At 39.1% G+C, this 24,982-nt stretch overlaps 1 protein-coding gene and 40 non-coding genes across 48 annotated transcripts; all 41 read left to right on the forward strand.

The window, feature by feature from the left end:
- The first annotated feature begins 97 nt into the window (after positions 1–97).
- Positions 98–169, forward strand: LOC135506301 (small nucleolar RNA SNORD50). Its single transcript, XR_010450382.1, has one exon. It is a non-coding gene; the product is annotated as a small nucleolar RNA SNORD50 (small nucleolar RNA).
- A 176-nt stretch (positions 170–345) lies between these two features.
- LOC135506302 (small nucleolar RNA SNORD50) lies at positions 346–417 on the forward strand. The gene has a single exon (XR_010450383.1). It is a non-coding gene; the product is annotated as a small nucleolar RNA SNORD50 (small nucleolar RNA).
- A 171-nt stretch (positions 418–588) lies between these two features.
- On the forward strand, positions 589–660 carry LOC135506303 (small nucleolar RNA SNORD50). Its single transcript, XR_010450384.1, has one exon. It is a non-coding gene; the product is annotated as a small nucleolar RNA SNORD50 (small nucleolar RNA).
- A 182-nt stretch (positions 661–842) lies between these two features.
- Positions 843–914, forward strand: LOC135506363 (small nucleolar RNA SNORD50). Its single transcript, XR_010450444.1, has one exon. It is a non-coding gene; the product is annotated as a small nucleolar RNA SNORD50 (small nucleolar RNA).
- Positions 915–1,083: 169 nt separating this feature from the next.
- Positions 1,084–1,155, forward strand: LOC135506343 (small nucleolar RNA SNORD50). The gene has a single exon (XR_010450425.1). It is a non-coding gene; the product is annotated as a small nucleolar RNA SNORD50 (small nucleolar RNA).
- Positions 1,156–1,336: 181 nt separating this feature from the next.
- Positions 1,337–1,408, forward strand: LOC135506304 (small nucleolar RNA SNORD50). Its single transcript, XR_010450385.1, has one exon. It is a non-coding gene; the product is annotated as a small nucleolar RNA SNORD50 (small nucleolar RNA).
- A 176-nt stretch (positions 1,409–1,584) lies between these two features.
- On the forward strand, positions 1,585–1,656 carry LOC135506305 (small nucleolar RNA SNORD50). Its single transcript, XR_010450386.1, has one exon. It is a non-coding gene; the product is annotated as a small nucleolar RNA SNORD50 (small nucleolar RNA).
- Positions 1,657–1,838: 182 nt separating this feature from the next.
- On the forward strand, positions 1,839–1,910 carry LOC135506306 (small nucleolar RNA SNORD50). The gene has a single exon (XR_010450387.1). It is a non-coding gene; the product is annotated as a small nucleolar RNA SNORD50 (small nucleolar RNA).
- A 178-nt stretch (positions 1,911–2,088) lies between these two features.
- Positions 2,089–2,160, forward strand: LOC135506307 (small nucleolar RNA SNORD50). Its single transcript, XR_010450388.1, has one exon. It is a non-coding gene; the product is annotated as a small nucleolar RNA SNORD50 (small nucleolar RNA).
- A 176-nt stretch (positions 2,161–2,336) lies between these two features.
- LOC135506308 (small nucleolar RNA SNORD50) lies at positions 2,337–2,408 on the forward strand. The gene has a single exon (XR_010450389.1). It is a non-coding gene; the product is annotated as a small nucleolar RNA SNORD50 (small nucleolar RNA).
- Positions 2,409–2,590: 182 nt separating this feature from the next.
- On the forward strand, positions 2,591–2,662 carry LOC135506364 (small nucleolar RNA SNORD50). The gene has a single exon (XR_010450445.1). It is a non-coding gene; the product is annotated as a small nucleolar RNA SNORD50 (small nucleolar RNA).
- Positions 2,663–2,835: 173 nt separating this feature from the next.
- On the forward strand, positions 2,836–2,907 carry LOC135506309 (small nucleolar RNA SNORD50). Its single transcript, XR_010450390.1, has one exon. It is a non-coding gene; the product is annotated as a small nucleolar RNA SNORD50 (small nucleolar RNA).
- A 176-nt stretch (positions 2,908–3,083) lies between these two features.
- Positions 3,084–3,155, forward strand: LOC135506311 (small nucleolar RNA SNORD50). The gene has a single exon (XR_010450392.1). It is a non-coding gene; the product is annotated as a small nucleolar RNA SNORD50 (small nucleolar RNA).
- Positions 3,156–3,325: 170 nt separating this feature from the next.
- LOC135506312 (small nucleolar RNA SNORD50) lies at positions 3,326–3,397 on the forward strand. Its single transcript, XR_010450393.1, has one exon. It is a non-coding gene; the product is annotated as a small nucleolar RNA SNORD50 (small nucleolar RNA).
- A 182-nt stretch (positions 3,398–3,579) lies between these two features.
- LOC135506365 (small nucleolar RNA SNORD50) lies at positions 3,580–3,651 on the forward strand. Its single transcript, XR_010450446.1, has one exon. It is a non-coding gene; the product is annotated as a small nucleolar RNA SNORD50 (small nucleolar RNA).
- Positions 3,652–3,824: 173 nt separating this feature from the next.
- Positions 3,825–3,896, forward strand: LOC135506313 (small nucleolar RNA SNORD50). Its single transcript, XR_010450394.1, has one exon. It is a non-coding gene; the product is annotated as a small nucleolar RNA SNORD50 (small nucleolar RNA).
- Positions 3,897–4,072: 176 nt separating this feature from the next.
- On the forward strand, positions 4,073–4,144 carry LOC135506314 (small nucleolar RNA SNORD50). The gene has a single exon (XR_010450395.1). It is a non-coding gene; the product is annotated as a small nucleolar RNA SNORD50 (small nucleolar RNA).
- A 182-nt stretch (positions 4,145–4,326) lies between these two features.
- On the forward strand, positions 4,327–4,398 carry LOC135506315 (small nucleolar RNA SNORD50). The gene has a single exon (XR_010450396.1). It is a non-coding gene; the product is annotated as a small nucleolar RNA SNORD50 (small nucleolar RNA).
- A 171-nt stretch (positions 4,399–4,569) lies between these two features.
- Positions 4,570–4,641, forward strand: LOC135506316 (small nucleolar RNA SNORD50). Its single transcript, XR_010450397.1, has one exon. It is a non-coding gene; the product is annotated as a small nucleolar RNA SNORD50 (small nucleolar RNA).
- A 182-nt stretch (positions 4,642–4,823) lies between these two features.
- Positions 4,824–4,895, forward strand: LOC135506317 (small nucleolar RNA SNORD50). The gene has a single exon (XR_010450398.1). It is a non-coding gene; the product is annotated as a small nucleolar RNA SNORD50 (small nucleolar RNA).
- Positions 4,896–5,077: 182 nt separating this feature from the next.
- Positions 5,078–5,149, forward strand: LOC135506366 (small nucleolar RNA SNORD50). Its single transcript, XR_010450447.1, has one exon. It is a non-coding gene; the product is annotated as a small nucleolar RNA SNORD50 (small nucleolar RNA).
- Positions 5,150–5,322: 173 nt separating this feature from the next.
- On the forward strand, positions 5,323–5,394 carry LOC135506318 (small nucleolar RNA SNORD50). The gene has a single exon (XR_010450399.1). It is a non-coding gene; the product is annotated as a small nucleolar RNA SNORD50 (small nucleolar RNA).
- A 176-nt stretch (positions 5,395–5,570) lies between these two features.
- LOC135506319 (small nucleolar RNA SNORD50) lies at positions 5,571–5,642 on the forward strand. The gene has a single exon (XR_010450400.1). It is a non-coding gene; the product is annotated as a small nucleolar RNA SNORD50 (small nucleolar RNA).
- Positions 5,643–5,824: 182 nt separating this feature from the next.
- LOC135506320 (small nucleolar RNA SNORD50) lies at positions 5,825–5,896 on the forward strand. Its single transcript, XR_010450401.1, has one exon. It is a non-coding gene; the product is annotated as a small nucleolar RNA SNORD50 (small nucleolar RNA).
- A 171-nt stretch (positions 5,897–6,067) lies between these two features.
- LOC135506322 (small nucleolar RNA SNORD50) lies at positions 6,068–6,139 on the forward strand. The gene has a single exon (XR_010450403.1). It is a non-coding gene; the product is annotated as a small nucleolar RNA SNORD50 (small nucleolar RNA).
- Positions 6,140–6,321: 182 nt separating this feature from the next.
- LOC135506323 (small nucleolar RNA SNORD50) lies at positions 6,322–6,393 on the forward strand. The gene has a single exon (XR_010450404.1). It is a non-coding gene; the product is annotated as a small nucleolar RNA SNORD50 (small nucleolar RNA).
- Positions 6,394–6,575: 182 nt separating this feature from the next.
- On the forward strand, positions 6,576–6,647 carry LOC135506324 (small nucleolar RNA SNORD50). The gene has a single exon (XR_010450405.1). It is a non-coding gene; the product is annotated as a small nucleolar RNA SNORD50 (small nucleolar RNA).
- Positions 6,648–6,823: 176 nt separating this feature from the next.
- Positions 6,824–6,895, forward strand: LOC135506325 (small nucleolar RNA SNORD50). Its single transcript, XR_010450406.1, has one exon. It is a non-coding gene; the product is annotated as a small nucleolar RNA SNORD50 (small nucleolar RNA).
- A 182-nt stretch (positions 6,896–7,077) lies between these two features.
- LOC135506326 (small nucleolar RNA SNORD50) lies at positions 7,078–7,149 on the forward strand. The gene has a single exon (XR_010450407.1). It is a non-coding gene; the product is annotated as a small nucleolar RNA SNORD50 (small nucleolar RNA).
- Positions 7,150–7,331: 182 nt separating this feature from the next.
- Positions 7,332–7,403, forward strand: LOC135506327 (small nucleolar RNA SNORD50). Its single transcript, XR_010450408.1, has one exon. It is a non-coding gene; the product is annotated as a small nucleolar RNA SNORD50 (small nucleolar RNA).
- Positions 7,404–7,574: 171 nt separating this feature from the next.
- Positions 7,575–7,646, forward strand: LOC135506328 (small nucleolar RNA SNORD50). The gene has a single exon (XR_010450409.1). It is a non-coding gene; the product is annotated as a small nucleolar RNA SNORD50 (small nucleolar RNA).
- A 182-nt stretch (positions 7,647–7,828) lies between these two features.
- LOC135506329 (small nucleolar RNA SNORD50) lies at positions 7,829–7,900 on the forward strand. Its single transcript, XR_010450410.1, has one exon. It is a non-coding gene; the product is annotated as a small nucleolar RNA SNORD50 (small nucleolar RNA).
- A 182-nt stretch (positions 7,901–8,082) lies between these two features.
- Positions 8,083–8,154, forward strand: LOC135506331 (small nucleolar RNA SNORD50). The gene has a single exon (XR_010450411.1). It is a non-coding gene; the product is annotated as a small nucleolar RNA SNORD50 (small nucleolar RNA).
- Positions 8,155–8,330: 176 nt separating this feature from the next.
- LOC135506332 (small nucleolar RNA SNORD50) lies at positions 8,331–8,402 on the forward strand. Its single transcript, XR_010450412.1, has one exon. It is a non-coding gene; the product is annotated as a small nucleolar RNA SNORD50 (small nucleolar RNA).
- Positions 8,403–8,584: 182 nt separating this feature from the next.
- LOC135506334 (small nucleolar RNA SNORD50) lies at positions 8,585–8,656 on the forward strand. The gene has a single exon (XR_010450414.1). It is a non-coding gene; the product is annotated as a small nucleolar RNA SNORD50 (small nucleolar RNA).
- A 182-nt stretch (positions 8,657–8,838) lies between these two features.
- LOC135506367 (small nucleolar RNA SNORD50) lies at positions 8,839–8,910 on the forward strand. The gene has a single exon (XR_010450448.1). It is a non-coding gene; the product is annotated as a small nucleolar RNA SNORD50 (small nucleolar RNA).
- A 169-nt stretch (positions 8,911–9,079) lies between these two features.
- Positions 9,080–9,151, forward strand: LOC135506335 (small nucleolar RNA SNORD50). Its single transcript, XR_010450415.1, has one exon. It is a non-coding gene; the product is annotated as a small nucleolar RNA SNORD50 (small nucleolar RNA).
- Positions 9,152–9,327: 176 nt separating this feature from the next.
- On the forward strand, positions 9,328–9,399 carry LOC135506370 (small nucleolar RNA SNORD50). Its single transcript, XR_010450450.1, has one exon. It is a non-coding gene; the product is annotated as a small nucleolar RNA SNORD50 (small nucleolar RNA).
- A 169-nt stretch (positions 9,400–9,568) lies between these two features.
- Positions 9,569–9,640, forward strand: LOC135506336 (small nucleolar RNA SNORD50). The gene has a single exon (XR_010450417.1). It is a non-coding gene; the product is annotated as a small nucleolar RNA SNORD50 (small nucleolar RNA).
- A 182-nt stretch (positions 9,641–9,822) lies between these two features.
- LOC135506310 (small nucleolar RNA SNORD50) lies at positions 9,823–9,894 on the forward strand. Its single transcript, XR_010450391.1, has one exon. It is a non-coding gene; the product is annotated as a small nucleolar RNA SNORD50 (small nucleolar RNA).
- Positions 9,895–14,822: 4,928 nt separating this feature from the next.
- On the forward strand, positions 14,823–24,608 carry LOC135506082 (heterogeneous nuclear ribonucleoprotein Q-like). Of its 8 annotated transcripts, none has more exons than XM_064925482.1 (12): positions 14,823–14,971; positions 15,695–15,872; positions 16,623–16,741; positions 16,833–16,940; positions 17,189–17,302; positions 17,574–17,750; positions 18,988–19,123; positions 19,294–19,490; positions 19,909–20,058; positions 20,157–20,278; positions 20,456–20,994; positions 22,405–24,608. In XM_064925482.1, the coding sequence occupies exons 1-12, from the start codon at positions 14,969–14,971 to the stop codon at positions 22,431–22,433; spliced, it is 1,872 nt and encodes a 623-aa protein (XP_064781554.1). In that variant the 5' UTR covers positions 14,823–14,968; the 3' UTR covers positions 22,434–24,608. The 8 variants fall into 8 exon arrangements, with proteins under 8 accessions (XP_064781554.1, XP_064781555.1, XP_064781556.1 ...); XM_064925483.1 differs by having other exon boundaries at positions 22,408–24,608; XM_064925484.1 differs by having other exon boundaries at positions 20,456–20,979.
- The last annotated feature ends 374 nt before the right edge of the window (positions 24,609–24,982 follow it).

The raw sequence follows: 24,982 nt of genomic DNA on the forward strand, positions 1-24,982 counted from the left end.
TCAGGGAACTGCAGACCAGACATGGATGAGGAAAATACAGTCTGTAGCTAACAACTGTAAGTATCTGTTAGCTTTGTTCAAACTCGTTGTAAGATTGTATTAAGGATGAACCTATCCCGAACCTGATTCCTGTAAGATTGACAACCCTGTCGGATCTGACTTCTGAAATACCATTTGCAGATTTCTGATACCACAGTTGAACATGCACCAGGGTTTAATGTGAAACTGTTCATCTTACCGTTTTTCAGATATGCAGACCAGAAATGGAATCCTCTACACCAGAACATGGCTTCCTGTAACGCCTGTAAGAATCTGTTGTCTACTCCTAGTTTTTTGCAAAGATTGTATTAAGGATGAACCTATCCCGAACCTGATTCCTGTAAGATTGACAACCCTGTCGGATCTGACTTCTGAAATACAATTAGCATAATTGATCATGATACATTTGAACGTGCATGCACAAACTTCATGTTCATATTTTGACTGTACTGTCTTTCAGGGAACTGCAGACCAGAATGGATGGGGAAAGTACATCTTGTAACTAGCTGTAAGTATCTGTTAGTTTTGTTCAAACTCGTTGCAAGATTGTATTAAGGATGAACCTATCCCGAACCTGATTCCTGTAAGATTGACAACCCTGTCGGATCTGACTTCTGAAATACAATTGGCATAATTGATCATGATACATATGAACATCCTTGCACAATATAGTTAATGGTAAAAAAATGTTTTACCATACTGTCTTTCAGGTAACTGCAGACCAGACATGGATGAGAAAAATACAGTCTGTAGCTAACAACTGTAAGTATCTGTTAGTTTTGTTCAAACTCGTTGCAAGATTGTATTAAGGATGAACCTATCCCGAACCTGATTCCTGTAAGATTGACAACCCTGTCGGATCTGACTCCTAAAATACAATTAGCATAATTGATCATGATACATTTGAACGTGCATGCACAAACTTCATGTTAATATTTTGACTACTGTCTTTCAGGGAACTGCAGACCAGAATGGATGGGGAAAGTACATCTTGTAGCTAGCTGTAAGTATATGTTAGCTTTGTTCAAACTCGTTGCAAGATTGTATTAAGGATGAACCTATCCCGAACCTGATTCCTGTAAGATTGACAACCCTGTCGGATTTGACTTCTGAAATACAATTGGCATAATTGATCATGATACATTTGAACATCCTTGCACAACATAGTTAATGGTAAAAACTTTTTTACCATACTGTCTTTCAGGTAACTGCAGACCAGACATGGATGAGAAAAATACAGTCTGTAGCTAACAACTGTAAGTATCTGTTAGTTTTGTTCAAACTCGTTGCAAGATTGTATTAAGGATGAACCTATCCCGAACCTGATTCCTGTAAGATTGACAACCCTGTCGGATCTGACTTCTGAAATACCATTTGCAGATTTCTGATACCACAGTTGAACATGCACCAGGGTTTAATGTGAAACTGTTCATCTTACCGTTTTTCAGATATGCAAACCAGAAATGGAATCCTCTACACCAGAACATGGCTTCCTGTAACGCCTGTAAGAATCTGTTGTCTACTCCTAGTTTTTTGCAAAGATTGTATTAAGGATGAACCTATCCCGAACCTGATTCCTGTAAGATTGACAACCCTGTCGGATCTGACTTCTGAAATACAATTGGCATAATTGATCATGATACATTTGAACATCCTTGCACAATATAGTTAATGGTAAAAAAATGTTTTACCATACTGTCTTTCAGGTAACTGCAGACCAGACATGGATGAGAAAAATACAGTCTGTAGCTAACAACTGTAAGTATCTGTTAGTTTTGTTCAAACTCGTTGCAAGATTGTATTAAGGATGAACCTATCCCGAACCTGATTCCTGTAAGATTGACAACCCTGTCGGATCTGACTTCTGAAATACAATTGGCATAATTGATCATGATACATTTGAACATCCTTGCACAATATAGTTAATGGTAAAAAAATGTTTTACCATACTGTCTTTCAGGGAACTGCAGACCAGAATGGATGGGGAAAGTACATCTTGTAGCTAGCTGTAAGTATATGTTAGCTTTGTTCAAACTCGTTGCAAGATTGTATTAAGGATGAACCTATCCCGAACCTGATTCCTGTAAGATTGACAACCCTGTCGGATCTGACTTCTGAAATACCATTTGCAGATTTCTGATACCACAGTTGAACATGCACCAGGGTTTAATGTGAAACTGTTCATCTTACCGTTTTTCAGATATGCAGACCAGAAATGGAATCCTCTACACCAGAACATGGCTTCCTGTAACGCCTGTAAGAATCTGTTGTCTACTCCTAGTTTTTTGCAAAGATTGTATTAAGGATGAACCTATCCCGAACCTGATTCCTGTAAGATTGACAACCCTGTCGGATCTGACTTCTGAAATACAATTGGCATAATTGATCATGATACAGTTGAACATCCTTGCACAATATAGTTAATGGTAAAAAAATGTTTTACCATACTGTCTTTCAGGTAACTGCAGACCAGACATGGATGAGAAAAATACAGTCTGTAGCTAACAACTGTAAGTATCTGTTAGTTTTGTTCAAACTCGTTGCAAGATTGTATTAAGGATGAACCTATCCCGAACCTGATTCCTGTAAGATTGACAACCCTGTCGGATCTGACTCCTAAAATACAATTAGCATAATTGATCATGATACATTTGAACGTGCATGCACAAACGTCATGTTAATATTTTGACTACTGTCTTTCAGGGAACTGCAGACCAGACATGGATGAGGAAAATACAGTCTGTAGCTAACAACTGTAAGTATCTGTTAGCTTTGTTCAAACTCGTTGTAAGATTGTATTAAGGATGAACCTATCCCGAACCTGATTCCTGTAAGATTGACAACCCTGTCGGATCTGACTTCTGAAATACCATTTGCAGATTTCTGATACCACAGTTGAACATGCACCAGGGTTTAATGTGAAACTGTTCATCTTACCGTTTTTCAGATATGCAGACCAGAAATGGAATCCTCTACACCAGAACATGGCTTCCTGTAACGCCTGTAAGAATCTGTTGTCTACTCCTAGTTTTTTGCAAAGATTGTATTAAGGATGAACCTATCCCGAACCTGATTCCTGTAAGATTGACAACCCTGTCGGATCTGACTTCTGAAATACAATTAGCATAATTGATCATGATACATTTGAACGTGCATGCACAAACTTCATGTTCATATTTTGACTGTACTGTCTTTCAGGGAACTGCAGACCAGAATGGATGGGAAAGTACATCTTGTAACTAGCTGTAAGTATCTGTTAGTTTTGTTCAAACTCGTTGCAAGATTGTATTAAGGATGAACCTATCCCGAACCTGATTCCTGTAAGATTGACAACCCTGTCGGATCTGACTTCTGAAATACAATTGGCATAATTGATCATGATACATATGAACATCCTTGCACAATATAGTTAATGGTAAAAAAATGTTTTACCATACTGTCTTTCAGGTAACTGCAGACCAGACATGGATGAGAAAAATACAGTCTGTAGCTAACAACTGTAAGTATCTGTTAGTTTTGTTCAAACTCGTTGCAAGATTGTATTAAGGATGAACCTATCCCGAACCTGATTCCTGTAAGATTGACAACCCTGTCGGATCTGACTCCTAAAATACAATTAGCATAATTGATCATGATACATTTGAACGTGCATGCACAAACGTCATGTTAATATTTTGACTACTGTCTTTCAGGGAACTGCAGACCAGACATGGATGAGGAAAATACAGTCTGTAGCTAACAACTGTAAGTATCTGTTAGCTTTGTTCAAACTCGTTGTAAGATTGTATTAAGGATGAACCTATCCCGAACCTGATTCCTGTAAGATTGACAACCCTGTCGGATCTGACTTCTGAAATACCATTTGCAGATTTCTGATACCACAGTTGAACATGCACCAGGGTTTAATGTGAAACTGTTCATCTTACCGTTTTTCAGATATGCAGACCAGAAATGGAATCCTCTACACCAGAACATGGCTTCCTGTAACGCCTGTAAGAATCTGTTGTCTACTCCTAGTTTTTTGCAAAGATTGTATTAAGGATGAACCTATCCCGAACCTGATTCCTGTAAGATTGACAACCCTGTCGGATCTGACTTCTGAAATACAATTGGCATAATTGATCATGATACATTTGAACATCCATGCACAATATAGTTAATGGTAAAAAAATGTTTTACCATACTGTCTTTCAGGTAACTGCAGACCAGACATGGATGAGAAAAATACAGTCTGTAGCTAACAACTGTAAGTATCTGTTAGTTTTGTTCAAACTCGTTGTAAGATTGTATTAAGGATGAACCTATCCCGAACCTGATTCCTGTAAGATTGACAACCCTGTCGGATCTGACTTCTGAAATACAATTAGCATAATTGATCATGATACATTTGAACGTGCATGCACAAACTTCATGTTCATATTTTGACTGTACTGTCTTTCAGGGAACTGCAGACCAGAATGGATGGGGAAAGTACATCTTGTAACTAGCTGTAAGTATCTGTTAGTTTTGTTCAAACTCGTTGCAAGATTGTATTAAGGATGAACCTATCCCGAACCTGATTCCTGTAAGATTGACAACCCTGTCGGATCTGACTTCTGAAATACAATTGGCATAATTGATCATGATACATATGAACATCCTTGCACAATATAGTTAATGGTAAAAAAATGTTTTACCATACTGTCTTTCAGGTAACTGCAGACCAGACATGGATGAGAAAAATACAGTCTGTAGCTAACAACTGTAAGTATCTGTTAGTTTTGTTCAAACTCGTTGCAAGATTGTATTAAGGATGAACCTATCCCGAACCTGATTCCTGTAAGATTGACAACCCTGTCGGATCTGACTTCTGAAATACAATTGGCATAATTGATCATGATACATATGAACATCCTTGCACAATATAGTTAATGGTAAAAAAATGTTTTACCATACTGTCTTTCAGGTAACTGCAGACCAGACATGGATGAGAAAAATACAGTCTGTAGCTAACAACTGTAAGTATCTGTTAGTTTTGTTCAAACTCGTTGCAAGATTGTATTAAGGATGAACCTATCCCGAACCTGATTCCTGTAAGATTGACAACCCTGTCGGATCTGACTCCTAAAATACAATTAGCATAATTGATCATGATACATTTGAACGTGCATGCACAAACGTCATGTTAATATTTTGACTACTGTCTTTCAGGGAACTGCAGACCAGACATGGATGAGGAAAATACAGTCTGTAGCTAACAACTGTAAGTATCTGTTAGCTTTGTTCAAACTCGTTGTAAGATTGTATTAAGGATGAACCTATCCCGAACCTGATTCCTGTAAGATTGACAACCCTGTCGGATCTGACTTCTGAAATACCATTTGCAGATTTCTGATACCACAGTTGAACATGCACCAGGGTTTAATGTGAAACTGTTCATCTTACCGTTTTTCAGATATGCAGACCAGAAATGGAATCCTCTACACCAGAACATGGCTTCCTGTAACGCCTGTAAGAATCTGTTGTCTACTCCTAGTTTTTTGCAAAGATTGTATTAAGGATGAACCTATCCCGAACCTGATTCCTGTAAGATTGACAACCCTGTCGGATCTGACTTCTGAAATACAATTGGCATAATTGATCATGATACATTTGAACATCCATGCACAATATAGTTAATGGTAAAAAAATGTTTTACCATACTGTCTTTCAGGTAACTGCAGACCAGACATGGATGAGAAAAATACAGTCTGTAGCTAACAACTGTAAGTATCTGTTAGTTTTGTTCAAACTCGTTGTAAGATTGTATTAAGGATGAACCTATCCCGAACCTGATTCCTGTAAGATTGACAACCCTGTCGGATCTGACTTCTGAAATACAATTAGCATAATTGATCATGATACATTTGAACGTGCATGCACAAACTTCATGTTCATATTTTGACTGTACTGTCTTTCAGGGAACTGCAGACCAGAATGGATGGGGAAAGTACATCTTGTAACTAGCTGTAAGTATCTGTTAGTTTTGTTCAAACTCGTTGCAAGATTGTATTAAGGATGAACCTATCCCGAACCTGATTCCTGTAAGATTGACAACCCTGTCGGATCTGACTTCTGAAATACAATTGGCATAATTGATCATGATACATATGAACATCCTTGCACAATATAGTTAATGGTAAAAAAATGTTTTACCATACTGTCTTTCAGGTAACTGCAGACCAGACATGGATGAGAAAAATACAGTCTGTAGCTAACAACTGTAAGTATCTGTTAGTTTTGTTCAAACTCGTTGCAAGATTGTATTAAGGATGAACCTATCCCGAACCTGATTCCTGTAAGATTGACAACCCTGTCGGATCTGACTTCTGAAATACAATTGGCATAATTGATCATGATACATTTGAACATCCTTGCACAATATAGTTAATGGTAAAAAAATGTTTTACCATACTGTCTTTCAGGTAACTGCAGACCAGACATGGATGAGAAAAATACAGTCTGTAGCTAACAACTGTAAGTATCTGTTAGTTTTGTTCAAACTCGTTGCAAGATTGTATTAAGGATGAACCTATCCCGAACCTGATTCCTGTAAGATTGACAACCCTGTCGGATCTGACTTCTGAAATACCATTTGCAGATTTCTGATACCACAGTTGAACATGCACCAGGGTTTAATGTGAAACTGTTCATCTTACCGTTTTTCAGATATGCAGACCAGAAATGGAATCCTCTACACCAGAACATGGCTTCCTGTAACGCCTGTAAGAATCTGTTGTCTACTCCTAGTTTTTTGCAAAGATTGTATTAAGGATGAACCTATCCCGAACCTGATTCCTGTAAGATTGACAACCCTGTCGGATCTGACTTCTGAAATACAATTGGCATAATTGATCATGAAACATTTGAACATCCTTGCACAATATAGTTAATGGTAAAAAAATGTTTTACCATACTGTCTTTCAGGTAACTGCAGACCAGACATGGATGAGAAAAATACAGTCTGTAGCTAACAACTGTAAGTATCTGTTAGTTTTGTTCAAACTCGTTGCAAGATTGTATTAAGGATGAACCTATCCCGAACCTGATTCCTGTAAGATTGACAACCCTGTCGGATCTGACTTCTGAAATACAATTGGCATAATTGATCATGATACATTTGAACATCCTTGCACAATATAGTTAATGGTAAAAAAATGTTTTACCATACTGTCTTTCAGGTAACTGCAGACCAGACATGGATGAGAAAAATACAGTCTGTAGCTAACAACTGTAAGTATCTGTTAGTTTTGTTCAAACTCGTTGTAAGATTGTATTAAGGATGAACCTATCCCGAACCTGATTCCTGTAAGATTGACAACCCTGTCGGATCTGACTTCTGAAATACAATTAGCATAATTGATCATGATACATTTGAACGTGCATGCACAAACTTCATGTTCATATTTTGACTGTACTGTCTTTCAGGGAACTGCAGACCAGAATGGATGGGGAAAGTACATCTTGTAACTAGCTGTAAGTATCTGTTAGTTTTGTTCAAACTCGTTGCAAGATTGTATTAAGGATGAACCTATCCCGAACCTGATTCCTGTAAGATTGACAACCCTGTCGGATCTGACTTCTGAAATACAATTGGCATAATTGATCATGATACATATGAACATCCTTGCACAATATAGTTAATGGTAAAAAAATGTTTTACCATACTGTCTTTCAGGTAACTGCAGACCAGACATGGATGAGAAAAATACAGTCTGTAGCTAACAACTGTAAGTATCTGTTAGTTTTGTTCAAACTCGTTGCAAGATTGTATTAAGGATGAACCTATCCCGAACCTGATTCCTGTAAGATTGACAACCCTGTCGGATCTGACTTCTGAAATACAATTGGCATAATTGATCATGATACATTTGAACATCCTTGCACAATATAGTTAATGGTAAAAAAATGTTTTACCATACTGTCTTTCAGGTAACTGCAGACCAGACATGGATGAGAAAAATACAGTCTGTAGCTAACAACTGTAAGTATCTGTTAGTTTTGTTCAAACTCGTTGCAAGATTGTATTAAGGATGAACCTATCCCGAACCTGATTCCTGTAAGATTGACAACCCTGTCGGATCTGACTTCTGAAATACCATTTGCAGATTTCTGATACCACAGTTGAACATGCACCAGGGTTTAATGTGAAACTGTTCATCTTACCGTTTTTCAGATATGCAGACCAGAAATGGAATCCTCTACACCAGAACATGGCTTCCTGTAACGCCTGTAAGAATCTGTTGTCTACTCCTAGTTTTTTGCAAAGATTGTATTAAGGATGAACCTATCCCGAACCTGATTCCTGTAAGATTGACAACCCTGTCGGATCTGACTTCTGAAATACAATTGGCATAATTGATCATGAAACATTTGAACATCCTTGCACAATATAGTTAATGGTAAAAAAATGTTTTACCATACTGTCTTTCAGGTAACTGCAGACCAGACATGGATGAGAAAAATACAGTCTGTAGCTAACAACTGTAAGTATCTGTTAGTTTTGTTCAAACTCGTTGCAAGATTGTATTAAGGATGAACCTATCCCGAACCTGATTCCTGTAAGATTGACAACCCTGTCGGATCTGACTTCTGAAATACAATTGGCATAATTGATCATGATACATTTGAACATCCTTGCACAATATAGTTAATGGTAAAAAAATGTTTTACCATACTGTCTTTCAGGTAACTGCAGACCAGACATGGATGAGAAAAATACAGTCTGTAGCTAACAACTGTAAGTATCTGTTAGTTTTGTTCAAACTCGTTGCAAGATTGTATTAAGGATGAACCTATCCCGAACCTGATTCCTGTAAGATTGACAACCCTGTCGGATCTGACTCCTAAAATACAATTAGCATAATTGATCATGATACATTTGAACGTGCATGCACAAACTTCATGTTAATATTTTGACTACTGTCTTTCAGGGAACTGCAGACCAGAATGGATGGGGAAAGTACATATTGTAGCTAGCTGTAAGTATCTGTTAGTTTTGTTCAAACTCGTTGCAAGATTGTATTAAGGATGAACCTATCCCGAACCTGATTCCTGTAAGATTGACAACCCTGTCGGATCTGACTTCTGAAATACCATTTGCAGATTTCTGATACCACAGTTGAACATGCACCAGGGTTTAATGTGAAACTGTTCATCTTACCGTTTTTCAGATATGCAGACCAGAAATGGAATCCTCTACACCAGAACATGGCTTCCTGTAACGCCTGTAAGAATCTGTTGTCTACTCCTAGTTTTTTGCAAAGATTGTATTAAGGATGAACCTATCCCGAACCTGATTCCTGTAAGATTGACAACCCTGTCGGATCTGACTCCTAAAATACAATTAGCATAATTGATCATGATACATTTGAACGTGCATGCACAAACTTCATGTTAATATTTTGACTACTGTCTTTCAGGGAACTGCAGACCAGAATGGATGGGGAAAGTACATCTTGTAGCTAGCTGTAAGTATATGTTAGCTTTGTTCAAACTCGTTGCAAGATTGTATTAAGGATGAACCTATCCCGAACCTGATTCCTGTAAGATTGACAACCCTGTCGGATCTGACTTCTGAAATACAATTGGCATAATTGATCATGATACATTTGAACATCCTTGCACAATATAGTTAATGGTAAAAAAACGTTTTACCATACTGTCTTTCAGGTAACTGCAGACCAGACATGGATGAGAAAAATACAGTCTGTAGCTAACAACTGTAAGTATCTGTTAGTTTTGTTCAAACTCGTTGCAAGATTGTATTAAGGATGAACCTATCCCGAACCTGATTCCTGTAAGATTGACAACTCTGTCGGATCTGACTTCTGAAATACAATTGGCATAATTGATCATGATACATTTGAACATCCTTGCACAATATAGTTAATGGTAAAAAAATGTTTTACCATACTGTCTTTCAGGTAACTGCAGACCAGACATGGATGAGAAAAATACAGTCTGTAGCTAACAACTGTAAGTATCTGTTAGCTTTGTTCAAACTCGTTGTAAGATTGTATTAAGGATGAACCTATCCCGAACCTGATTCCTGTAAGATTGACAACCCTGTCGGATCTGACGTGTGTAACAGTATAACTTTATACCGTCCCCTCGCCAATACCCGGGCGCGAACCAGGGACCCTCTGCACACATCAACAACAGTCACCCACGAAGCGTCGTTACCCATCGCTCCACAAAAGCCGCGGCCCTTGCAGAGTAAGGGGAACCACTACTTCAAGGTCTCAGAGCAAGTGATGTCACCGATTGAAACGCTATTTAGCGCGCACCGCTAACTAAGCTAGCCGTTTCACATTCGTTACACATGCACAATGAAGTTAATGGTAATTTTTTTTACCATACTGTCCTTCAGGTAACTTCAGATCAGACATGGATGGGAAAAATACAAACTGTAGCTAACAACTAAGTATCTTCTAGGTTTGTGTAAGAGTGATAACCCTGTCCGATATGACTTCTTTTTTTGTCATTATTGTTATTTATTTTTTACTGTTTTTTTACTTTTTTTAATTACCCAAGTAAAGCTCCCCTGGCCAAACCCTGCCCTAACCCCGACGATGGTTTGCCCTTTGTGCACAGCCCTATGGGACTCCCTGTCATGGCCGGTTGTGACACAGCCTGGGATCGAACCCCTGACTAGTGACTCCTCTGTCTGCTCTGAACCCTGTCTGTAGTGACGCCTTAGACTGCTGCGCCACTCAGGAGTCCCCAATTTTCAGATTTCTGGTGTCACATTTTAACATGCAAAAGGGTGTATCGTTAAATCATTTTCCTGGTTGTCTTTCAGGGCACTGCTCGTTGTGACTCCATCCTTCCAAATTGTCTCGTTGACTAGCGACGCCTGGGCTTCAAGGTTGGGGGACAGCAGACCAGAAAAGGACAGTGTTACACTTGTAAGAATGCATTTTGTGAAGTTGTTGCAAGATTGTATTTAGGATGACACTATCCCAATGCAATTTGCAACCAAATGTGTTAGCAGGATTATGGGGAGAATAGCTTTATAAAGGTTGTAACAAGGTGTTTTCATTTATTTAATTCCTAGTGACTGTCTTCGCAAGGGTCATTGTGATCTTTATCATACAATGGAGCTGGCCATCACTACCAATGTGGAGTTGGCATTATTGCCTTTTCATTTACAAAGCTCTAAATTGGAACTGAGCTACCCTAGGACAAAGTTCGTTATATTGACTGTATTGATTTGTGGAGTAACTGGATGTTTGAATTTAATAAAGATAATTTAAATGCATTCAGTCTTTCATTTTTGTTTCACTGCATAGGCTTTTGTCCCAACTCATTTGGGTGTGAATGATGGCCTGTGGAATCTAATGCGTCATAATGTCAGATCTCATAATCTCACAGTAGCAGTATGTCATTGTTAAATATTTATTCTTTAAATATCAATTATCTAAAGATTAGATCATAAACTGCATGTTCAATTTAGCAGCTATTTAAAAAAAAAAATGTTTTCACTTGTTAAGTCAGTTAGGAACAAATTATTGTTTACAGTGACGGCCTACCCCGGCCAAACCCTACACGTACGATGCTGGGCCAATTTTGCGCCGCCCTGTGCTCTAATGAATTTGGCCTAATTTAAGTAATTTTATCATTTGAGAGAACGGAGTAAGACTGTTCTGTCGAGGTAAGGTCTGACTCAACTTTGAGTAACGTTAGATGTTAAATACTTTGCATGTGGCTTTCTCAACATGGACCTTATCAATCAAAACATGTTAAACGGGTGAAAGTTTCCCACAGCATGGCTTACTGACCACAACATCGAGATCCACTAGACAGACTATAATTTGTTATGGGTGCATTTGTCCTATCACCTCCACCGAGGACTTTACCATTAGCGACTGGAACGAGCTGCAACAAACACTCAAACTGGACAGTTTTATCTCAATCTCTTCATTCAAAGACTCAATCATGGACGCTTTTACTGATAGTTGTGGCTGCTTGGTGTGATGTATATTTGTCTCTACCTTCTTGCCGTTGTCTGTGCCCAATAATGTTTGTACCCTGTTTTGTGCTGCTACCATGCTATGTTGTCGTCTTAGGTCTCTCTTTATGTAGTGTTGTGATGTATTGTCTTATTTTTATTTAATTCATTTTTATTTTTTATCCCAGCCCCAGTCCCCGCTGGAGGCCTTTTGCCTGGCCGTCATTGTAAATAAGAATTTGTTCTTAAACGGACTTGCCTAGTTAAATAATTAACTTTGGAGGAGATGGTGTTGCACTTGGAGCAAGTGGTCATGAAGTGCAGGAATGATGTGATAGTGGGTTCAAAGAGTTCCCATGGAGCTAGAGGAGAGATGTAACAAAGGTAATACCTTTGCCCCATTCTCAATTAATCTTTCCTCAATATGTCCAATCCTCAAAAGCCATAGGAAAAGGTCTGAGTGGAGGGACCGTTGAGATGAGACAAATGGAAATGGAGCCTCTGACTCTTTGCAATGTATGTTTTTCCTTGTACTGTAACACAACTGACACAATGCTTCAGTGCAAGACCTGCATCAGGCAGAACCTACTCAGGAACAACCTGTTGATGTTGGTCTGTTTTTCACCACAGGTTCCAATTTAAAATAAATCTATTTTCGCTTTATTAGCTTCCAATGTTAAGGACTGGTTTTCTGGACAAAGATTAATTCTAATCCCGGACTATAAAACAATTGTATAATTTAGGTGCTGGTAAAATGGAATTGATGCCCTGTGAAGGGGTGAAAGTAGCATACTGGTAATTTACTAGGTATTTATCTTGAAAGACTGGTGCAAATTGTAAAGGAGGATGCACCTGAACATGCTTCTAGAACTGCACTGGCTGTCAGAAGCCTAGAGGACCACAAGCCAACCACCATTGAGCTGAAGACAGTCCCCATCAAGGGCCAGGATCTCTTTATCTGGGACTGAAAAGTGAGTCTGAAAGTGTTTCGGATTCTGAATTGGATACATTGTTGGCATTGCTTGACTCTTCCTCTGACTAGACTAACATAACTGAATCTCCATCTGAATTTTATGACTCATCTGAATCCGATTAATCTGAACCAGAGCCTGATTCATAAACTTGAAACACATTCATAGAAATGACTGCTGAAGATCAGTCCTAGCACTGCAAAATGTAATAACTAATTATGGTCGTCATCCAGGATAATATACATTTCTTCATGAAATGATGCATAAAATACTGTGAAGCCTTGGAAAATATTGCTTTTGAAATTATTATTTACCTGGCTGTTCTAAAGATTACAGGTCCACATGCACTTTTATTTGGGTCCATACAAGCATTTCGCTACACCCGCAATAACATTGCTAAACATATGTATGTGACCGATAAAATTTGATTTGATAATGCCCTTAACTTTTCTTGTGAGAACTCATTTATAGGACATGACAAAGGGATGAAGATGGCATATGAAGAATATAGCTATGATGCCTGAAATATCTAACACCTTTATAAAAATGCATCCCTGTTTGTTCTGGACAATGTCACTAGGTCACTGCTTATGTTATGTGCCAAAAGCACTTAGTAGCCGTAGCGCTTGATCAGTTCCATTACGTTACACATAAATCATTGGACAAGGCGTCTTCTGTATGGGAAGTTGTTAACCTTAAGAGCCCCAACACGGGGGCATTGTCATGCTGAAACAGGAAAGGGCCTTCCCCAAACTGTTGTCACAAAGTTGGAAGCACAGAATGTCATTGTATGCTGTAGCATTTAAATTTCCCATCACTGGAACTAAGGGGCCAAGCCCAAACCATGAAAAACAGCCCCAGACCATTGTCCCTTCTCCAAACTTTACAGTTGGCACTATGTTTGTGGCAGGTCGTGTTCTTCTGGCATCAACCAAACCCAGGTGGTGAAGCATGATTTCCCACAGCATGGCTTACAATGGTGGCGAATTTTACACCACCCAAGCCTTCACTTGGCATTGTGCATTGGTGCAGCTTGTGCAGCTGTTTGGCCATGGAAACCCATTTCATGCATCTCCCTACACATTCTGTGAGCTTGGGTGGCCTACCACTTTGTGGCCTAGAGCTGTTGTTGCTCCTAAATTTTTTCACTTCACAATAACAGCACTTACAGTTGACCAGAGCAGAGCAGAAATTTGACCAGCTGACTTCTGGGATTTTTTATTTTATTATTTAATTTTACCTTTATTTAACCAGGCAAGTCAGTTAAGAACAAATTCTTATTTTCAATGACGGCCTAGGTTAACTGCCTGATTTGTACCTTGTCAGCTCAGGGGTTTGACCTTGCAACCTTGCGATTACTAGTCCAACGCTCTAACCACTAGGCTACCCTGCCGCCCCACATCGAAGGTCAATGAGCTCTTCAGTAAGGCCATTCTACTGCCAGTGTTGGTCTATGGAGATTGCATGGCTATGTGCTCGATTTTATACGCCTATCGTCAATGGGTGTGATTGAAAAAGCAGAATCCACTCATTTGAAGGGGTGTCCTACTTTTTCATATATAGTGTATATCATTACACTCATAAGAACTTAAGCATTACAAAACGTATATTCGATCAAGTAAACTTCACGTTACAAATAAGCCATTCATTTGCTTGTTGACCAATTTTGACACTGACCATACAAAAACTCCTTGCTTTTTGATTGGCGAAAGAATCGCCATCTGCTGGAGGGAGACAGAGTTCCCACCGAGTTGGCCCACTCTCTTCCTTTTCGAGTCTTCATCGTCAAAATGCACCAGCCCGTGGTTTGCAGCTGCAGAAACCCCATAGATTTTGAAGCACTCGCGGCGTCAACTAGCCGCCATTTTACATTATCGGGACAGGAGTGAAAACCCGACCTACCCCGGGAATCAGATTTTTTTTCTTTTTTTTTGTAACACCCTAAAAATAGACAAAATCAACACCGTGCACCTTAGTGAACTATCAAATGGTAAATATTTGCCTGATGTGCCAACTGGTCAAGCTAGGGATAGGTGAAGCTGTTTGTTCTTGTAGTGTTTTCAAACAATGTGTAACGTGGTTAACGTTAGCTAACTAGCAAGCTAGCTACCCGGCATTTTGAAAATGGATTCCAGAGCTAATGTTGTTAGCTAGACAGCTAACTTAACTAGCTAGTTATTTGGCGGCTGGACACCAGGCAGGCCGGGGCCACGGAGTCGCGAGCTATGTTAGTTTCACTAATGTTACTAGCGAACCGGGGGCAAATATTTTAGACACATTCCTGAAGAAGGGGTTAATATTAGCTAATGTATTAGCAAATGCGTTAATTGTAGAACAATGAGGTTTAGTTATATCTGTGGTATTAGTTTACTGGCTACTTTACAATGCTTTGCTAAACAGGCCTACTACAGCAGTGCCGTCAGTGCGCACAAAACACGTGTAACGCTAGTTTTGCTGGTTCCGAAATGAGTCCAAAAACACACCCAAATGTCAGCTACATACTGAAGCTAACGTTAGTTATATTTAACGGTTATCTTAATTTCCGAAGTTCAGTATAAAGTCGGGTACCTCTGGCACTGTTTGCTTGCTAAAACAAGACCATCGTAAAACATTTCTCTTCGTTGCAGGAGTTTAATGATTAGCATGATCATAAAAGGGTTGTTGCTATACTACATTTCCCCGTCTAATTTATTTGACTCATTGCATTACACAGATGTCTGGAGACATGGTGACTGATCAAGTAAATGGAAATGGTACAGAAGAACCAATGGACACAACTACAGTGGACACAACTGCAGCAGAAGTTAAACATTCAGACCATTTCCAAACTTTATTAGACGCTGGTTTACCACAGAAAATTGCTGAAAAATTAGATGCAATTTACGTAGCAGGTGAGCGCAACTACCGTAATTGTCTGCCTTTTTAGTTCTATCTATTAGCAGTTTGTATTTACCACAGTAACTTTTGTCTGATTTCTTTGCAAAATGGGTTCAAACAAAGCTATCCTCACCATACCCAAGAAACTGTATTTCTGAGTGGGAATTTTAATGAAATGTGTCAAGACAGAGTAGAGAAGCTATTGGTTAATATGGATGGAAACCTATTGTGGATTAGTATACATTTTGAAACTGGAGTGGATGGGGGAGGGTTGTCTTGATATGGTCTCAAGGGGAATCTGAGACCATGGCATATGCAAGAACAATGGCACCAGCTGCCTGGCCTGGGACAAGTGATGTCCCCCAGAAGCACAATGTGGACAATATAAAGAAAAGCATAACAGCCCTCTTAAGACATCTGTATTTACTTGTACAAGTACAGCTGACTGACTTGGGGTTTACAGTGTGATGCTTGCTTATGGGTGCAGATAGTGAGATAATCTTCCTCTTTTGACAAGCTGCATGTTTGTTAATTTCCCTAAGTTTCTGTTATCCTTGTTCATGTTTTCACTACAAACCCAACTTTTTCTAGCAATATTGACTACTTTGTGTTGCTTGTCCACATGATATCTATTACTCAAATCCCGGAGCAACTCAACATTGCTGTGATGTTTTACCGCTAAGATCTGATTGGACATAATGCCATGTCTTATTGTGATGTCATTGGTGAACAGAATGGTTATATTTGGAATGTCTCATCTACAGGACTGGTAGCACACAGTGACCTAGATGAAAGGGCTATTGAAGCGTTGAAAGAATTTAATGAAGAAGGTGCTCTGCAAGTCCTGCTTCAGTTTAAGGAAAGTGATCTGTCGCACGTGCAAGTAAGTGGGGCAGCGTTACTCTTGATTCAGGATGTTTTTCTGATTTAGTGAAACACTGGGAGGACCTAAAAGCTCCAATGTTCCCATGCAGAACAAAAGTGCATTTCTCTGTGGAGTAATGAAGACTTACAGACAGAGGGAGAAGCAAGGGACCAAAGTTTCAGATTCCACAAAGGGACCAGATGAGTCAAAAATAAAGGTATGTCAACACCAGGAACTTTACTTTCCATGCTCTTTGTAGAAATGAAATATTTCTGTTCCAATCTCTTCCCACTGCTTTGGCATTATTGTAGTAGTTGGACATTTGCTGGCAGACTAGACTCCACTTAGCTTGTCAAGAGTATTATACCAAGGTTCCAAAAGTCTGAATATTTTGGTTATTTGTGACAATCAAGCATTGTTTTTGTGTAGTTGCAACATTTAATCTATTTATTTTGATTATGTCAGGCTCTGCTTGATAGAACCAGCTATACACTTGATGTGACAACGGGCCAGCGCAAGTATGGAGGCCCCCCCCCAGAGTCTGTGTATCCAGGTTCTCAACCCACTATTGGAACAGAGGTAAGGTCTTTACCTTTCAGTGAACAAACGCACATGAATGAGACCAAACGTCTTCAAGTTGCTGTTTGTCCTAATGATATTTGTAGTTCTGGAGAGACTTAGCTTACTGCTAAGATCTGACTGGGCTGAAACTTAAAACACTAAAGTGTAATAAATAAATAAAACCTCTCGTGCCTTTTGAGTTCCATAATTTTTGTGTATTCATTTCCATAACCGGGCACTTTCGCATCTGCTCAGATGTTTCTTCTTGACATGTTCCCTCCCTTTCCAGATATTTGTTGGGAAAATTCCTCGAGACTTGTTTGAGGACGAGCTGGTGCCGCTCTTTGAGAAGGCGGGACCTATCTGGGATCTACGTCTAATGATGGACCCACTTAGTGGCCTGAACAGGGGGTACGCCTTTGTCACTTTCTGCACTAAAGAGGCTGCCTCAGAGGCAGTAAACCTGGTGAGTGTGTCTTTGTGCCTTGACGAGGGTTGCAGAATTCCAGGAACTTTAAATGAATTCCATGGTTTTCCAGAAATCCTGATTGTAGGATTCCACATTTCATAATTATTTGCTCCTGATTCCAGGAATCCTCCAATCGGGATTTCAGGAATACCCGGGAATTTTGCAACACCAACCTTGACACTCCAGTTATGGCATCCTCTACAGCAGGGATCTCCAACAGGTCGATCGCAAGCTACTAGTAACTCGCAGCCCACATATGAGTAGCCCGCCAAACAATTCTGAAAGTACATGCAATTTCCATATGTTCCACTGCAAACTGTGATAAACAAATTTCACCAGTATCCGCTACGATCTAATCAACCCAACATTGACATTATCTCAACCCCTGGGTAGCCACTATTGGCTTAAAAAGCTAAATCTAACACAATATCTGCCAGTTACTTTGCAGCAATATTGCCCCTGTCTGTGTTGTGTACGCGTTTCTATCGCTCCGTGTGTAGCTAGTTGATGTGATAAGTCTTGTGGGTTGACAGAAATGCTTTCCCCAAAGTCATCTCAATTAAATGTTAACTGCAAAGTAGGCTAACCTGGCAGAAGTATATTATTTGTTACCTGCAAACGTTGCCATGAAATCTGAGCAGCAGCCGTACAGAACCATCACTAGAACGGCACATCAGATGGCACATTCCTCATCTGCCAGATGCACAATTAAAGGTAGAATTACATAAAAAAATCAAAATGTCTTAATTTTCTTCCAGACTTATAAAAATGGTCTTCAGGTGTGATTTAAAGCATTGTCATAGACTCAGAAAATCACATTTTGTTGTTTTTCTTTGAACAATTGTATTTTTGATGTCAAAACATCTAAAACCAGGAAAAATTATGTTCTCAATTTTATTTTGGGAAATATACAGCATCATTTGGAGAGAAAAAATCCTTTGTTTATTAACCATGATTTTACCTGGTATATATACTGAAAACGCGGTGCACTACTTTCTCTTGTACAGTAAGGACCTGGGGAAGAGTTGCAGGGGAGGGAGGAAAATGTGCCTATTTGAAAGCCACATTTTTTTTTTTTAGTAGCTCATGCTAGAAAAGGTTGGAGAACCCTGCTCTATGGTATTCCTCAAATACTTCATCGGTTTAATCAATTTGAAAATATTAACCTTCTGTGCAATAGTGGTTTCATATTTATGCTTGTCACCCTGGTTGACGAGTTCCTCTCCTTCCGTAGTGTAATAATCATGAAATACGCCCCGGCAAGCACATTGGAGTGTGTATATCTGTTGCCAATAACAGGCTGTTCGTCGGCTCCATCCCCAAGAGTAAAACGAAAGAACAGATGGTTGAGGAGTTTGCTAAAGTCACAGGTAAGAAACATATTTGCTGCTGGGTGAGATTAGGGCTCTTCATTTTATTAAGTTAATGACATGTCTTCTGGTTGTAGCGAACTACATCAAGAGCAGATTTGCTTTAGCTATGAGAATGTGATATTTAATGCACTTCAAACCTGAACTGACTTTTTTTCTTTTTCCAACAGAGGGTCTTAATGATGTCATACTGTACCATCAGCCGGATGACAAAAAGAAGAACCGAGGTTTTTGCTTTTTGGAATACGAGGACCATAAAACTGCTGCTCAGGCCAGACGCAGGCTGATGAGTGGCAAGGTGAAAGTCTGGGGGAATGTGGAATGGGCAGACCCCATCGAGGAACCCGATTCGGAGGTCATGGCCAAGGTAGGTGATCTGATTATTACAAAGTGATGAAACTGGATAAATGAGTTGTATCCCTAAAGATACTCTATTCCCTATATAGTGCACTACTTTTGGCTAGGGGCCATTGGACCTGTGCAGAAGTAGTGCACTATATAGGGTGTCATTTGGGGCGGCGCAGGGGTTTCTGAATGTTGCCTATTTAACTTTATCTCGGGTATAAAAATCCCTCTGTTGAAGGACAGGGGATGTACATTGATTGGTTTCTCACCTGAATTCTTGCTTCATAGGCTTGCAGTTGAAAATGTATCAACCTCAAGTCTTGCATTTAACAAAACGCAACAGCTTGTCTTTAACTGGGTGGAGATCACACTGACGTCTTTGTGGAAACCATGTACTTGAAATTCATAACACGTTTCCTTTCATGCATTTCAATCCACAGGTCAAAGTTTTGTTTGTCCGAAACCTTGCGAACAGTGTTACGGAAGAAATACTGGAAAAATCATTCGGCAAGTTTGGTAGACTGGAGCGAGTGAAAAAGCTGAAAGATTACGCGTTCATTCACTTTGATGAGAGGGACAGTGCAGTCAAGGTACTGCCATTGAGTGATAATATAATGAGAATACACTGCTGTAAGTACATGACGGTGTGTAATTGTATGATGACTGTAGTTTGCCACCATCTCCACAGGCATTGGCTGAAATGAATGGCAAAGATCTAGAGGGAGAACACATTGACATAGTCTTTGCAAAGCCCCCTGATCAGAAGAGGAAAGAACGCAAAGCTCAGAGACAAGCAGCCAAAACAAACATGTAAGAAGCCTTCCCAAATGTTACACCTCTTTACAAAAGGCTCCACTTTTCAAAGCCCAAATTGAATTGGTCATGCAACCATTTCAAAGTTCTAATCCCATAATAACAGTAATTAGTCCATATGTGTATAGTGCCTTGAACATTTTTTGCATGCTTCTGCTTGTTTTTCCCACATAGGTATGATGATTATTATTACAGCTACGGCCCCCCTCAGTTGCCCCCTCCCACAAGAGGTGGAAGAAGTAGAGGTGGTGGTAGGGGAGGGTATGCTTACCCCCCTGACTATTATGGCTATGAGGATTACTACGATTATTATGGTTATGACTACCACAATTACCGTGACGGATACGAGGACCCCTACTACGGCTATGATGACTATCAGGCTCCCGCTAGAGGAAGAGGGGGCAGAAGTGCCTGGGGGCCATCACCAGCCAGAGGCCGAGGCGGTGCAGGTGCTTTCAGGGGCAGAGGTGGCTTCTCACCGCGTGGCGGTCCAGGATCAAGCAGAGGAGGTGTACGAGGTGCCAGAGGAGGTGTGCAGCAGAGAGGCCGCGGCGGGGTACGTGGTGCAAGGGGTGGCCGCGGTGGAAATGTAGGAGGAAAGCGCAAAGCTGATGGGTACAACCAGCCAGATTCCAAGCGGCGCCAGACCAATAATCAGAACTGGGGCTCTCAACCCATTGCTCAGCAACCGCTCCAAGGTGGTGATCGTTCTGGTAACTATGGTTACAAATCTGACAACCAGGAGTTTTATCAGGATTCTTTTGGGCAACAGTGGAAGTAGAACTTTAGGGCTATGATTTCAAATTTTTTTTAGAGGCTTGATCTGATTAGTTGTAAATCCATTACGGTCGCCTCCCTTTTTTCCAATTTGGTAACATTTGCAAGTTTTGTCTTGTATATTTTTTAATAATCCGCTTGGATTTGAACCGTAGATACAATCCCACCTGCTTCTGGCGAACTGGTACATTTTTTTATAAAGTTGATTGTGATTTCCATAATGTTTTGACATTTTAAATTTGCAATCATGTGCTCCAGCTCTCTATTTGGCTATGGTAGTATTATGTATGTTTTTAGCAATTCTGATCTCCATGTCTTAAGTAGCTAACAGCAACAACGCTTATGTCTCTTAAATATGTAGCCTCGGTTTTTAAAACAAATGAAATTACAATTTGTATGTTTACACAAGGTAATTCTAGGAAATAGCTTGTCTTGTAAAAGAAAAAAAGAAAAAAGAAAAAAAAGGGGGGGACTAGTCCTATTTTTGCCTTTACATTTTGGCTTGTATTCTTTGCTGTTTGTCTGCTTTAATAAACATACACACACACGTGTACAAAACTTCAAATTGTGTTGCAAATTCATGTTTCGGCAAATTCTCTCTTTAAATTGCCTTCAAATTTAAGGCTCCTTGTGGAAGAGAAGGACTAAAGGTTTGCCGATGTTAGCCACATGCTGCAACGTCACTTTTGCATGCCATCAAATTTATCACCTCGTTCAGCAGTCGGCATCTTTCCACAATTCAAGTTTTACGTATGTGTGGAGACATACCCCATCAGATCATATAAAAAAAATGAATCGCCATATCTCAAACATTGTCTATTTGATTTCACTTTTTTTTTTGTAGCCCAAATTTAAATGGATTTTCATTAAAGACATGCCCTGAAAACAAGTGTGAAATCTTTCTCTGGTGGCCACTTCAAATCTGTCCCTTCGACTATTAAGAAAGCACAATTTGTGAAGCTTTTTTGTCTTAGATCTATATAGTCATTGGTAGCCTTCACTGATCTTGCATGTTTCTCAAATTCCTAATTGAGTAATGGTGGGGAATAATTGTCATGCATGGACTGTGTAGAGCTTGTAGTTTGGCCATAACCCCTGATCTTTCCACATCCCTGCTACTTGTCTCCTTTTAAAGAACACAGCAACGCCACTGTTCTGCTTGACCTTTTCCTAAAGGCATAGACTTGTTGCATGTGATGTTGAAAGGTGTGGAAGTTGATGAATACTTACAAGTTTTTGTCTTTAATGTGCAGTAGCCCATTTTTCTGTAGTTACATATGTGTAGATGTTATGTGGTCTTCTGTTGTGGTCTATCTTCTAATTGCATCCTTTTGTTACCTGACTAGCAGGGAAAAGAGGTCGAGGCCGGTCCTGACCTGTAACTATGAAGACTGACCTGCTACTTACTGTATGTGGGGGTTACACCAGGAAGCTGCCAATGGAAGTGATGGTAAGGTCAACTCAATGGTCCAATGATATTCCAGCCTTAAAGCAGCATATCTCCCAGAACTGCTACAAGAGAAGATGATCAAAAGAGAACTCAAATCACTTGCTTGGACTTTTTTATATTAACTTGTCACCTTCCCCCATATCCCCAAAGAATATGCCATTTTAAATGACTGAAGATGTTGAGATTTCCCAGGGGACTCTTCATCCTGAAATGTAATTATGTCTTTTGCACTTTGTCTAAGTTTGAAGTGGCTCAGAGGAGCTTGATGCTAATGTACATTTGTGTGGTTAATGCAGCTTTATGCTAGAATAGACATGTTTTGATTTGGATTGGTTTTAAGAGAATGTTTTTAAGGCGTAATCATCTGGCGTAAATAGTCAGGCATTCCAGGAAGGTGGTTATTTTCAGAATTTATTTTAAAGGGTTGGTTAAATACAGTGGTGAAAAAAAGTACTGAATTGTCATACTTGAGTAAAAGTAAAGATATGTTAATTAGAAAATGACTCAAATAAAAGTGAGTCACCCAGTAAAATACTACTTGAGTAAAAGTAAGTATTTGGTTTTTAAATATGTTTATTTATAAAAAGTAATTGATAACATGTAATTCAGTATCAAAAGTATACATCAAATTCCTTATTAAGCAAGCCACACGGCACCATGTTCTTGTATTTTTATTTATTTACGGATAGCCAGGGGTACACTCCAACACTCAGACATAATTTACAAACAAAGCATTTGTGTTTAGTGATTCCGCCAGATCAGCGGCAGTAGGGATGACCAGGGATGTTCTCTTGATAAGTGTGTGAATTGGACCATTTTCCTCTCCTGCTAAGCATTCAAAATGTAAGAAGTAGTTTTGGATGTCAGAGAATGTGTGGAGTAAAGAAGTACATTATTTTATTTAGGAATGTAGTGAAGTAAAAGTTGTCAAAAATAGTAAAGTACAGATAAGCAAAAAATTGACTTAAGTAGTAGTTAAAAGTATTTTTACTTAAGTACTTTACACCACTGGTGAACTACCTCCGTACAGAGGATTCAACTGCCCTGTTTGTACTGTAAATAGGAAAACTTCATTGATGAAAGAAGGGCTTGTTCACCCACTAAATATTAGGACTGTGAAGGTACCAGTATCGCACAATTTTTTTTTTCCCCATGGCAAAAATAAAACAAAGCAGACAAATCTTTGTTACTTAAAACATCTACTGTATGTAAAGTATTGTGTGCTATAGCTTGGAAAGTAAATACATGTGACTGGATGACACCATAATGTTTTTTTCCAACGTTTTTGTTTCCTTGCCACAATACGATTATCGCGATACTGGTATTATCCCGGCCCTACTAAATATGCACAAGAGCAACAGCAGAGCACATGTAGTTTTATTATAGGTGCTGCATGCTATTTGTCTGACACTGCGAACAGTCAAAAGCTGCATGTTAAATAATCTCATGTAATGAGCCTGAATGAACAAGCCTTGCTTTCATCTAGGCTGAACTGAATTTGCGGTGTGCTTCTTCAGATAATGTAGTTACTAGTTGTATTATAGTTTAGGAAAATGTTACTTTTGTAAAAGCTTGAACACCAGAAAAACAACATTTTTCAAGCTTTAAAATGTCCCTTTCTTTGCTCAATGGGATAGGAAGTCTAACTTTTGTATATAATCGCATCCCTTTTGTAAGGTTGCATACACTAATGTTTGAAAGCCATCCACCTACTTTGTGTACAGATATTTGCCTAATCATGTTGTACAACTTGAGCATTGATCAGACATCCAACCAGCTGCCTTTTTGTCACATTTGACAAGTGTCTTCAATCTGCATCATGTTGAACATATGATTAGTAGCGGAGTTAGCTGGATATGACTGGTTTTATCCAGTTCAAAAAGGATGCCGCAGCTTTTTTTTAAATTGCATAAAGGATACTGAACAACCTGATCAGGTTTTGTACACAGTTGACTCCCTCAGTAAGTCCCGTGTTAAAATATTGTTGGCTGGCTAACAATTATTATTTTTTTTTTTCCAGTCTTGCAAATAAATTGTTTTATACTGTAAATTGAAGTGAGTAATTTATTTAAAAAAAATAAAGGTCTTGATTTGATTGTAGTGCTCTTGCTACTGTATCCATGTGTATGACTTTATCCATCTAACAAGTGTATAGATGTAATGGAAATTGGTGAAAAGACTGATAATCAGAATGTTTTAGTTGTTGAATTAGTACACTACATTCACTGCACTTTTTCTGGAATTTACAGCAATAGGCAAATACAGAATTTATTTTGTTTACTGATCATGTCACTATCAAAACTACGAATTTAATTGGAAATGCCAGAGTATTCACTATCAATAATAAGGGGATTATTAACAAACGTTACAGAAAATATGAACGCTAATACAAAGAGTACTGGTACTAAAGATTTCCCAGTCGCATTTCCTATCCTTTGATCCCTGTTCTGCTGCGCCTTTCTACTAGTGGCGAG

Source organism: Oncorhynchus masou, chromosome 19 (genome assembly GCF_036934945.1).
Source record: "Oncorhynchus masou masou isolate Uvic2021 chromosome 19, UVic_Omas_1.1, whole genome shotgun sequence".
Classification (NCBI taxonomy): domain Eukaryota; kingdom Metazoa; phylum Chordata; class Actinopteri; order Salmoniformes; family Salmonidae; genus Oncorhynchus; species Oncorhynchus masou.

Excerpts from the sequence above, each read along its gene's own strand:
- LOC135506082 (XM_064925479.1), top strand. Across the intron at positions 16,941-17,188 it reads CAGATGAGTCAAAAATAAAG|GCTCTGCTTGATAGAACCAG; the intron begins GTATGTCAACAC and ends TGATTATGTCAG. Across the intron at positions 17,303-17,573 it reads AACCCACTATTGGAACAGAG|ATATTTGTTGGGAAAATTCC; the intron begins GTAAGGTCTTTA and ends CTCCCTTTCCAG.